At 34.4% G+C, this 12,407-nt stretch overlaps 1 protein-coding gene across 1 annotated transcript in view; it reads left to right on the forward strand.

The window, feature by feature from the left end:
* Window positions 1–12,407, forward strand: part of LOC119780005 (voltage-dependent L-type calcium channel subunit alpha-1D-like) — a 99,576-nt gene that overhangs the window by 61,653 nt on the left and 25,516 nt on the right. The window contains 9 exon segments of the mRNA XM_038279890.1: window positions 482–588; window positions 2,870–2,957; window positions 3,049–3,156; window positions 3,262–3,314; window positions 3,417–3,563; window positions 3,657–3,858; window positions 4,903–5,061; window positions 5,315–5,425; window positions 7,361–7,444. Coding sequence (XP_038135818.1) covers window positions 482–588; window positions 2,870–2,957; window positions 3,049–3,156; window positions 3,262–3,314; window positions 3,417–3,563; window positions 3,657–3,858; window positions 4,903–5,061; window positions 5,315–5,425; window positions 7,361–7,444 — 1,059 coding nt within the window.

Consider the following 12,407-nt stretch of genomic DNA (forward strand, 5'->3'; position numbering starts at 1 on the left):
CTGGGAGCTGCCTCCAGTTTATTCTTAGCATTTAAAGAACATATCAGAATGTGCTTTAAGAGGACGGCCAACATGAATGTGACAGTAAGGTTATTTCCAATTTCCAATCACTATAAATAGAGCTCTTGCAAGGTTTGACTTCATGGCAACAAGGTGCATGTTTGATTGCCTCCTCCTATAGTGCATTGTGAAATAAATGACTTGCTACTACATTCATGTATGTAAAGGCCGTGGGGGTGGTGATGGTAGTTTTAGCTTTCCTGTTTCACTGCTATGAGCTCGCCACCCCAAATCAGAGTGATCTAAAAGAGTGTGTGTGTGTGTGTGAGTGTTGACTGCAAGATTCTGAGTGCTGAGAATATTCCTGTTTAAAATGTTTGTACTGGCTGTTTGAGTCATCTGAAGTGTAGAATGTAATTTCTGTGTAAGACAAAACTGTATTTTTTTTTTTCATCTTTAATACGTCGTGTCCTTTCCTCAGATGACAACATATGGAGCTTTTCTCCATAAAGGAGCTTTCTGCAGGAATTACTTCAACCTCCTGGATCTCTTGGTGGTGGGGGTTTCGCTTGTCTCCTTTGGCATTCAGTGAGTACAAAAATAAAACTTTGATATCAAAGCAGTTTTAAAAGGAATCCAAGCCTTGTTTACAAGTCTGTCCCTGAACAGGTCCCTTAGGACTCAGATTTCCTTGTGAGAAAAATATCACAAATTAAAATTCAGAATTCTGCCTAAAAATGTCAGATTTCAATGAAGATTTCCAAATCCTGCATCCAAATGGCTGTGCAACACATACACTAAAATTAGCTAGTAATAGCTATCTATTAGCACTTTTGACAGTTTTTATTTCTTTAACTGCCTGGTCAACCAAATAGTTGAACTTCCACTCAACAAAAATGGAGGTTGGAGCTTTAGGAGGCAGTTAAACTATTGACACTTATTGTGTTTTAAATTGGAAAGATAATACTTTGGGAATTATATTGATATTTCTCATCACCTTACACATCAATTTCTGCATTAATTAATAGTACCTAAATCATGCAAATGTAACATTTCTGAGCTTTTAACTGTTTCATATTGCTAATCTTCATTAAAATCACGCACAAAGTAGTATTCTAATTCATTCTTGCATGTCTGAGTATTCCTAATGAATTCCACTCTCTGAGCCTGTCCCTGTCCACAAAAAATGAACAGCCATCAAGTCCTATTTTGGAAAGTGCTAACATCCTCCCTACAGAAATCACCCACCCTGCCTGCGCTGTTCCTGCACCGTAAGCAAAAGTCCACTTTCTTTGATAAGTGAGCAGTGATGTAAAGAAGGGGGCAATGTTTTTGCCTCAAAGTTGAGAAGAAGGTCTTTTATCGTCTAATCTATAAAATAGCAGCAACTGTTCTTTTTTTTTTTTTGTTATGCAAGTCATGGAAATTTGTTTTACAGCCATGAGAAATCTGTGACCATTCAGCCTTCCTAAAGAGGTGCTTAATCGCCAGAAGTGACGTGTTATGGTGATGTCATGATCGGGCTGCACCCACATGGGCAGAGGCAGCTTTGTACTGAAGTCATGTCTTTTTTACAGTTCCCTTACTTTTCTAGGGGAAACATGGCAACTTTAGCATCTCTTTGGAAACCTTTCTCCTTCCTTAGCTCCTTCCACCTGGAGAAGGCTTGCCTGATGTCTGATTGCCTTGATGTCTCTGGTTTCATTGTCTTTTAAGTTCTCTTTTTCACTCTGTTGTGGATAGTGAAACTGTGTCTTGTACTGTTGCTGCATAGGCATTGGGTTAGCATCTCCTTCACTCAGAAACAAGTTGTTATTCCATGTGTTAGTACTATTGTATCCCTCGCCAGCAACTACACTTTAAAGATGGCAGATTGTCATGGCGCCTAGCAAATGGGGGACAACCTTAAGTATAATCTAATTTACAATTCTTTGCAGAGAAAACAACTGTAAATACAATAATCGAGTTCAGCCTGGTAAAAAAAAAAAAGAAATAAATATACAATCGTCCTTTTAATCTTATGTGTTTAATCATATATATATATATATATATATATATATATATATATATATATATATATATATTATCTGTCTGTACATAAAACATACTTCTTATAACAAGTGGACAAGTGACACAAATCAATCAATCACATACACACACACACATATAAATATGATTGTTTTGAATTCACTTTATATATAAATAATACTTTTAAAACATATATAAAATAAAAAACATGAATATATGTGTTGTAACGCTGTACACACTCATCTAACCTAATACTACTTATTTGACTCGTTTAATTTGATGAAATGCTTACCCTGATACAACAGTAGAAAGAGTCATTTATTACTGGACAAACTCGAGCATCATACACCACCTTTAACCCAGAAACCTATAAAAAATAAATTTACAAGTTTATGTCACAGGAGCCTCTATTGCTCTTGCAAGGATCTTTGTCAAAATGCTGTACTCTAATCAAATGTGGTGTACATGTGCTCAGTTACATTTACTTGAATAACTATTTAAAAATATACAAATTTTAGAGATACAGTAGTTTAGCCGCATTATGCTTTTACTTTTACTTTGGTAAAAATAGGTTATTTTAAGGTTTTCTTTCGAATATATAATGAAGACATAACTGAAGTTACAAGCGTTATCTCATATCAGAAACATCCTAAAAGGTAGAATGACAGCCACGTCCTTTTGCCTCCATGTGGTTAGTACCATAATAGTAATAAGTCCCATTCAGCTAACATTTGCAGCAGGTCATATTTTGTAAAAAATAAAATAAAAACACATAGCTAAATTTTGTAATTAATTAAATATTGATGTTTATGCTAAATGGTTATTGATGTAATCTTTTCAGGTCTTCAGCCATCTCCGTGGTAAAAATTCTTCGAGTTCTTCGAGTGCTTCGACCCCTAAGAGCCATCAATAGAGCCAAGGGCCTTAAAGTAGGAACTGAAAACATATTTCCGCCTCTAGACTTACACTGCAGCAGCTTTTGATTCAGTCTGTTGATACGTTGGTACACTTGTTTTGCAGCATGTTGTTCAGTGTGTCTTTGTGGCAATTAGAACTATTGGCAACATCATGATCGTCACCACTCTGCTTCAGTTTATGTTCGCTTGTATAGGTGTCCAGCTATTTAAGGTGAGTAGCTCTAACTTTTAAACATTTCAACATATAAAGGCACATTAATTTTGAAAAATCAACATCCGTTAGAATGGAGTTTAACTTTTATTGTCTATGTCGTAGGGAAAATTTTACCGTTGCACAGATGAGGCCAAGTCAAGTCCTGAAGAATGCAAGTAGGTTGGGTTTTCTTGATCCTAAAAAGCAAAATTACCTGAATCTTTCACTATGTTTTGATTGGCAGTGTATTTGTAATTGATATATAATTTTTTTAATAGGGGCACATTCATTCTATATAAGGATGGTGATGTGAATCAGCCAACAATACACAGGCGGGTTTGGCACAACAGTGACTTCAACTTTGACAATGTCCTCATGGCCATGATGGCCCTGTTTACTGTGTCTACGTTTGAAGGCTGGCCGTCGTAAGACTTAAACATTTAATGTTCTTAAAGTAAATTGAACCTTAAGTTTTGTTTTTTGTAAAAGTAATGACGAAACTTCATGTGTCTCCTCAGGTTACTGTACAAAGCAATCGACTCCAACAGGGAGAATCTAGGACCCATTTACAACTACCGTGTGGAAATTTCAATCTTCTTCATCATCTACATCATTATCATTGCTTTCTTCATGATGAACATCTTTGTGGGTTTTGTTATTGTCACATTTCAAGAACAGGGAGAGAAGGAGTATAAAAACTGTGAACTTGACAAGAACCAGGTAAACAAACAACATATAAATAGTTTTTGTATTCTGGATGCAGTTCACCAACTAATTTTTATCTTCTGTCTTTTGTCTAAGTTATGCACTGGAAAGTAGCATCTCAATCATGCTTACAGTTGCAAATAGCTATATCAAATGCTGTCTCAAACATTACCATAAAGTTGTAATAGTGTAATGTCTTTATAATCATTCCTTCAGCTGGTCACATGTTTATCGCTTCATAATCTAGATTTGACAAAAAGCAGCAGAAAGGTGACAAAAAGAGATAGAGAAGTGCTTTCTGTGCTGATGAGAAGAGGACTTCTTTAAAAGTTAATGTTTGAATCTTATTCAGTAAACTCTGGATGTGAAGACTTATTTTCTATTTATCAAAAAAAGGTAAAACCACATTTATGAACCTAGTTAGAACCTGGTCAGTATGCCTGATTTGGCAAAGGCCATTTCCTATGGAATCTTTGGCAAGTTGATAATTCACCATCCTAAAAATAATTTCAGGAAAATGATTTCAGAATAGAATGCAGCATGGGAGAGATATTACACATCCTATTGACAATGGATTTCAATGTTCTTATGTAACAGTAACGGATGCTCTGTTATTGTTATTGAACAAGGATGAAGTAAAATAATATATACTGTCAACATTCCTATTTATATTTAATGGCAGATTGCTTTAAATTATATCAAGTTCATATCGCAGACATCAATGGTCTTAAAGAGACTCAAATCAAGTAAAGTAGAATAGAATAGAATAGAATGGAGTCGAACAAAATAAAAATATACAGGTAAACACATGACTGTAACACATGAAAAAGAACAAAAGTGCATGGTAGGGTTAAATGGAAATATTAAAGGAAAAAGTAAAAGGATTTTTTAAAGATTTTAAAAACTGTTTGGATTAATATAAATCTATGGAAAGCTTGTTGGCTTCGATCGTTTTACTTTTGACTTGCCATTTATTGATTTAAAAGAAAATAGGAATAAAATTGAAACTGGTCCAAAAACATTATGTAATTAAGGTGTATTTTCTATGTTTCTGTGCAGCGTCAGTGCGTGGAGTATGCTCTAAAGGCCCGTCCTCTAAGGAGATATATACCCAAAAACCCTTATCAATATAAGTTCTGGTATGTGGTGAACTCCACAGGCTTTGAGTACATCATGTTTGTGCTCATCATGCTCAACACACTCTGCTTGGCTGTCCAGGTAAGAAATCATGAAAAAATATACCTAAAATCATTAAGGCTCTCACCAAAATCTGTCTGTTTACATTTTTCTCAATGAAGTGAACCAGAAGCCTCTGTATACTTTACTGCCAGGAATGCATCTCTTATGTAAACAAATTATGACTGTCACATTTTCTTGTCATACTTTCTTGTCATACTCATGTTATTAATTTAAATTGACCTTAATTCTCCTTATTCTTTCTTTTTCTTGTGTTTTGTTTATATGTTCACAGCACTATGGCCAGTCAGCTCTCTTTAATTATGTAATGGACATTCTCAACATGGTCTTCACTACTGTATTCACTGTGGAAATGGTTCTCAAGCTCATAGCATTTAAACCAAGGGTGAGTAAAGATAAACAAAACAGACACAGAAACTCAGAACTAGGACAGATTTTTAAGTTGTGACCATCTTGGAAGTTTCTAAATTTTGGGGGGGAATTTTGGAAAATTAAAATCTTTGACACCATAAAAACACATTTGGTTTAACTCATGTTATAAACAATCGAAGTTTGGATTCTGTTGTTGTTAAAGTGAAGTGACTCAACTGCCATGTTTTGCAAGAAGGTGAAAATATGTATTTATTTATTTTCTTCACTGTGGGGGAAAACAAAACAGCTCAGAAAATAGGACTTTGTCATACATGTCATGAAGCTAAACCAACCAACTTTATAGAAAGTCCAATTCCATTGTCTAGTTCTATATGAAACACTTCATTGCTTTTAATTATATAGATTAGGACAATTCACATTAATGATCATATTGGCTTTAACCATTGATGTAAATATGCCAGAACTACTGTAGCAGAAGAGCTAGTGTTCATCTGCAATCCTGATGCAAGGGCAATGGACATTAAACAGAACAATATAAACAGAACACAGATTACAGACAAGATGTAGATAAGCCAAAATGATTTCCTAAAAATATGGACTGAAATATAGCAATCAAACCCAATATTCATTGAAAATCAGAATTTTGAAGAAGCATATTGGTAAAATTGAAATGTAAGCTAAAATTGGTATGAATGATTGTTGAACTCTATCAATTTAGCTAACAGTTTCTGTGCTATTAGAAGGAACTATGAAAGTACAAAGTCTTTAACTCTCAGCTATTAGACATCCCATTGGTACTACTGTGCTTAGTCAGCAGAAGATAAATGAGTCAGCAGTGCTTACTGCAGCACCTTTCACTGAGATTGTCTCAAAGATAAAAAAAAATGATGAACCTTTGCTGTACCTCACTGTCAGAGACCAGAGTTTTTACTGAAAAATTAAATTCTGGCTCATAGTTGATCTATGGCTGATACACTTTAATTAACAGATAGTGTGTATGTAAAGTCAGAGCCAATGATTACAGCACACCTGCTTGTTTGATGTTGCTGAGTTATTTTGTCTGTAAATTACTAAAGGGTGACAGCAATGGGCTTACAATGACTTTTTATCATTAAAATGTTACATTACTCAACTTGATACTTTATGCTAAATATGTATTTTGCATATCATACCTGAAATGAACCCAGATGTCAGTGAGTTGTTCAATTCTGTTTTGTTTTTCTGTTTCCATTTCTTGACCTACAGTTATGTGTTGCAAAGAAAGACAGGATGCTAGTAAGGAAAATGAGTGTTTTGCAGTGCTGAGCTTTTTTCCCCTCTTAATCAGGAGTTTTGTTGATTTTAGTGTTATTGTGAATTTAAGGGTTGATTTGCCTTGAAGCTCAATAGCAGCCTGTGATTCAATGCAATATAATTATTGGCCCTTCAGCTGAGGATGCCAGCAGGGGACTTCCTGTGTGTTTTTAAATTAGAGATATTATTTGATAAGTAGAATTTAATTTCTGTGCATGCCTAAAAACATTTTTTGTTGTTGTTTTTGCTGACTTTACAATTGACCCACACATCATTCAGGGATATTTTGGGGACGCCTGGAATGTATTCGATGCCCTGGTAGTCATTGGCAGCATAGTAGACATTGTTCTCAGTGAGATTGATGTAAGTAAGTTCAGCTACTGTTTACATCGTCGCTTTAAGAGCTGTTTCTCCTCTTTTTCACCTCTGTTTCTGGCAGGTTTTCTCACAACTAACTCATTTTGTTTCCAGTCTGATCCTTCCTAACACTTTTTCTCTGTTTCTGTTTCTCCTCCCCTGATCCTGCCATTGAAACTTTTTTTTTTTTCATCTTTATTTTAAACTCCTCCACAATGTCTGTTCTCATATTGCTTCCACCTTCTCCTGTTTGCTGTCTTTCATTGCCCTTTTTACCCCTTCATGTTACCTTCAACAGCACTATTTTGCTGATGCTTGGAACACATTTGATGCCTTAATTGTTGTTGGTAGCGTCGTCGACATTGCTATCACTGAAGTTAATGTAAGTATTACTTTCCTTTGACTCATAAGTTAAACTGCACCCTCACAGAAAGCCAGTTGGCCACTGTAAATCTCTGACTTTAAAAAAGCTTGACATATCCTTCTATTGTGAAATTAGAAATAAGGAATCAATAGAAGTCATATTGTGTAGATGATTAAAAATGTCTTTTTTGTATTATCAGTTGCCATTGGCTTTTTGTAGGCTTCAGTTTGACTTTTGCACACAAAAAAACCTTGAAAATGCCTTGCAAAAGTATTAAATCCCCTTAAATTTTGTAACATTTAAACCACATTATTCCACATATTTTGTTTTAATCAGGTGTTTTACACCAATACAAAGCAGTGCTTTTAAAGTGGAATACAAATGTAAATAATTGCTTTCAAATTCTTTACAAGTAAATCTATGTAAAAAAGGGTGCCGTGCCTTTAAATTTAGCCCACTTTACTCTAAAAGGCCTGCATTAAATTTTACCTCCACCAATTACTTTAAGCTTTCACCTAATTTGTAATAAACTCAATTCAGTTTGCAGTCAGCAAACCAAACATGAATGGGATGCACCAAATGTGTAAAAGATGGTGCTTCAATCAGATGAGAACAAATTTGAACTTTCTGATCTACATATCAAATACACGGTTTCTTTAAAAACTAAAACTGCACATCATTCTAAACATACCGTCTACCATTAAATGGTTATACTTTTCTTTAACACGAAAAGCAAAGCTGGTTAAAGTTAAAAGGAAGATGAATGCAGCTAAATGCTGCTGTACAGTATCAGAACTAAACATACAACCAAAGCTACATTTGAGTTTAAACAATACACATTTTTTACAAGAAAGGTTCACTTTAATTATAATCTGTTTAGTGTTTGTCTATCACATAAAATCCTTATTAAAATGCATCCAAGTTTGTGGTTCTAGAAAAATAGGTTCTGCAAAAGCTGAAGTGTTTTTAATACTTGTGCAAGGCAGTGTATTTAATTTAATGCTACCATAATAAATAAATCAACCTTTGACGAGTGTGGTTAACTTTACATTTCTTTTATTGTGGATGTGTATCATAACAGTATTTACAATAACATGCCGATTCTTTACCCTGGAGGGTCACAGGAGTCTTTCAGATTTACCTGTGATCTGATGCCTGTGTTCCATTTGATTAGATAGTTTATAATGTGGTAATCTAATTCTTATTTTCTATTCATTTTTCCCATAGAAACTTGTAGAGGCAAGTATGGAATTAAACAAGAATGTTGCTTGTGTGTACTTGGTTGTTGATGACAACTTTATCCTTTAATCCCCTTTACAGTTGGCTTAATACTAAATACAGATTGATTAGGGTGATATAAAGCTGATAAGGTTTTTTTTAGCAGTACGCTAAGTACTTTTTTGACCTTTGAAATTAATATTAAGCATCTGAATGAATTTCTTAGAAAAAAAATTACTCTTATATACATTAGAGTAGATTGAAGTCGATAAAGCAGTTTAGGACTGAACTGGTCCAGTGGATTAGAATCATCTGATAAATAATTTCAGTGAAATATGTATGATCATAAAAGCTCTCACTATTTATGAAGTGTAACTATTCTAAAACCATTTTAGGGTCAGATAAAGTGGAATGGTTATGAGCAGTCTGTATCTTACCTGTAATCCACAGCTGTCTGAATTGTCCAAGGTTAGAAAAAACAGGGTTAGTTTTGTTTTACTATAAAAAATATAGCCTTCCAAAATGTTGTTGGTAACGAAGATGAAACCCCCTATCATCTTTTAACCATTTAACTAACTGAGTGCATGTCGATGCAGCTACCTAAGCACACAATCCATCCGTTAATCAATCACTCCTTAGTCCTTGACTCTGCAATCACAGGTTATAATTCCAGTCCATTTACCCCTCTCTCAATCCAACTTCCTGCCACCTGACTCCCAAATAAAGGCTCCTGGTAAAAAAAAAAAAAAAAAAGCTTAATAACTTTAATAAAGTAATGATTGCATTATGTGATTACAGTGCATTAACAAAGTATTTATATAACTGCACTTGTTCCACATTTAGATATGTTAAAATTGTCTTATTGTATTGATCTATTTCCTCAAAATCCTACACACAGATGCTCAATTATGATAATCTGAAAAGTGTTTATTTAGGCTGTTATAAATGTATAAAAAGAAAATAGAAAGCAAAAAAAAGATAATTTTGTGAAAAGAAATTCGTTTCTCATTTTTTTATTGTTTGTGAAGGAATTATACAGGGATTCACACTGAATTTTCATTACATGGGGATTGATTTCTACCAACAGACTGCAACTGAAAATCTACACCCTCTTTTATGTGCAATTTGTCTCCTAAATGCAGAATTTCACTGCTGTTTTTATTAATTAACATGACCTACTTCCTTCACACTATTTTTTTTTTTGGGGAGATTCAAGGCATAAATTTAACAACAAACACAAAAAATATACAACAGATGCTCACATTTCAGAAGGTGGTAGCTTATCCACATAAGTAGTGGTGCTTACTTAGGGCACAACTTTGATTGGCAAATATACAATAACAAAGGCCTGAGCCAGCAGCTATATAAATAAGCTGTGTTCAAGATGAAAACGAGCCGGTTTTAAACAAAATGCACTGTTTTAAAACCTCTAAAACTATCATTTAAAACTGTGAGTGTTTACCTTATATTTGCACGTTTTGCAACCTAACAACCTAGCAAAAATCATTTCTGTCTTAAAAATATATGGGTTTTGCTTTTTTCTAGGCTTGTGCTTTGCTGACTTATTTCTACTGCACTCATGACATCTCACAAATATTACCACAATATGACTTTCTCCTCATAGAACTGAATTTGTATGCATCACTGCAACAAAGGTGATACCATACTATTCACCTATCTCAGTAGTGACTTGATTGGAACATTAGTTAATCTCATACTACGCTATGCAGGAGCTCTATCTGCACTGGTGAAAAATACTCGCCTCAGGATGGTAAATGTTTGAACAGAAGGCAACCTTTGCTAATATTTTAATGAATTAAGCTAAAACAGCACTTGATCACTTCAGTCTATCCCCAGATGGTCAAATGATCCTTGATTCTGAGAGAAAATATATCCCAGCAGCTGTAAACCCCATGGTAAATAGCACATTTAGCACAAAAGTGGAAAGTTTCTATCTTTATAGAAAGAACAGTGTCAAACTATTAAAATATGTTAAGTTAAAAAGCTAGAAAAAAGGTTATTATGCTTCATCGTGGTTATGTCAGAAGGTTATCTAACTTGTCTCACCAGAAAAAAATGTCTGATTCTTCTGCTAAAGTCATTGAGGAAGCTGTTAATTGCTGGCAAGATGCTGAATGCTGATAACTATTTGACAAAATCCCTCCAATTTAACTGTATCAAGCATTCCCTTCCAACTTCATTTACTTCAACCCTTTGTTTCCATCCCTGGGTGGTCTCATATCCTATGAGCTGCAGTGCTGTTTTTCTGGAGTAACGATGTTTTTAAATGTGTTGCATGACTGTGTCAACAAGCACTAACTTTATTTAAAACAATGAATCATTGTGAGTTTTTAGAATTCTCTGTGTTATGCATGTGTGTTTAACATGTTTGCAGTGTTTATTCCAGTTGTTAATGTGTGTAGCGGTGAGGAGGTGTAAATGTCGGCAAAGTGTGATTGATTATACAAAGGCCTTTATTTCTAAATTCATTTCTAATAATGTGATTTCTGTTTAATCTGCATGTGTGTCTTTAACTGAATGCTCCATTTAACAATGGCAGCTGATATGTTGTGCGTTTGCTACACTTTGCATATTTTTGGTTTCTCTCCAGGCATGAGTTAAGCAAACTTTTATAATTTTCATGTTCTAATTGCATGTTGGTTGGTCAGACAATCACCTCATAGTCAGTAATCCTTTCCATATCCGCCTCTCACAGATGACAATCGGTCACTCAGTCCCTACCCTTCCGGTCAGTGTTTTCCATAGACTCATGTTAAGCTTGTTCCTTTTGTTTTGCTTGTTGTACCCTTTAGTGTTCTGTTTTTTTTTCCCTCCAGACAGAATGGCCCTGGAGTTAAAGGTTATGATAACTATACAAAATTAAGGAATATACTAAAAATAAATATTTCAAGTTTCAAGTTTGGTCGGAAACTTAAAGCTTATATTCTTGGTAATGGATTTAGTCAAGAAAAATGTTAAACTGAAATTTAAAGTCAATTTAAATGAAGGGTCTTAGCATATTTTGACCTGCAAAGTTTCACGATTATTAGATGAGATTGAAAAATAACAATTGGCTCTGTATGAATATCTTTTTTGCCTTTTCAAATTAATGGAAGTAGACGCCAGCTGAGATCGAGGTTCTTTGATGATCTTGTGTTTGTGTATCTTTGAGTGACTGTCACTGTGTTTTGTTCTGTCTCTCTTTAGTGAGCTCTTAAAGCTCTGAATGGAGCACATGTGTTGCGCAGGTGTGTAGACTCCAGTCAGGTGCATGAAATCTAACAGTTACTGTCTCTGTCTCCTCTTTCAATCTTCTCTTTTATTTACAGGTGCATTTTAATAAATTCTATAATTCCTCAAAAAAAGTGCATTTGTTTCTATAAATCAGTTTAAAGGAGGAACCCCATGCCTAAAGATTCGTTGGCTCAACGTTATAGAAATGGTCAAATTGTTAATGCAGGAAATGCTATTTTATATGGTCCCTCTCTGAAAGGAGTACAATTGACTCAAAATCAACTATTTTTTGTTTTTTAAAGTTGAGCTAAAGCAGTTTTTTTAAGAAAATGTTTTACCTGAAAAAAAAAAGAAAAACTTAACACTCAGGTATTTTCTTGAAAGTTGTTAAGCAGATAGTCCTTCACACCTTTTCCAAGGAGGTTAATCCAAAAACGGATTTTCTAAATTAGCTGCCTATTCAAAGTGTCAGAAAAGCTGTATGTAACAAAATTACACTCTGTGTATACAAAATGACAATAAAGCTTGT

The sequence above is a fragment of the Cyprinodon tularosa genome, unplaced genomic scaffold (genome assembly GCF_016077235.1).
Source record: "Cyprinodon tularosa strain WSP-4 unplaced genomic scaffold, ASM1607723v1 ctg154, whole genome shotgun sequence".
NCBI lineage: Eukaryota > Metazoa > Chordata > Actinopteri > Cyprinodontiformes > Cyprinodontidae > Cyprinodon > Cyprinodon tularosa.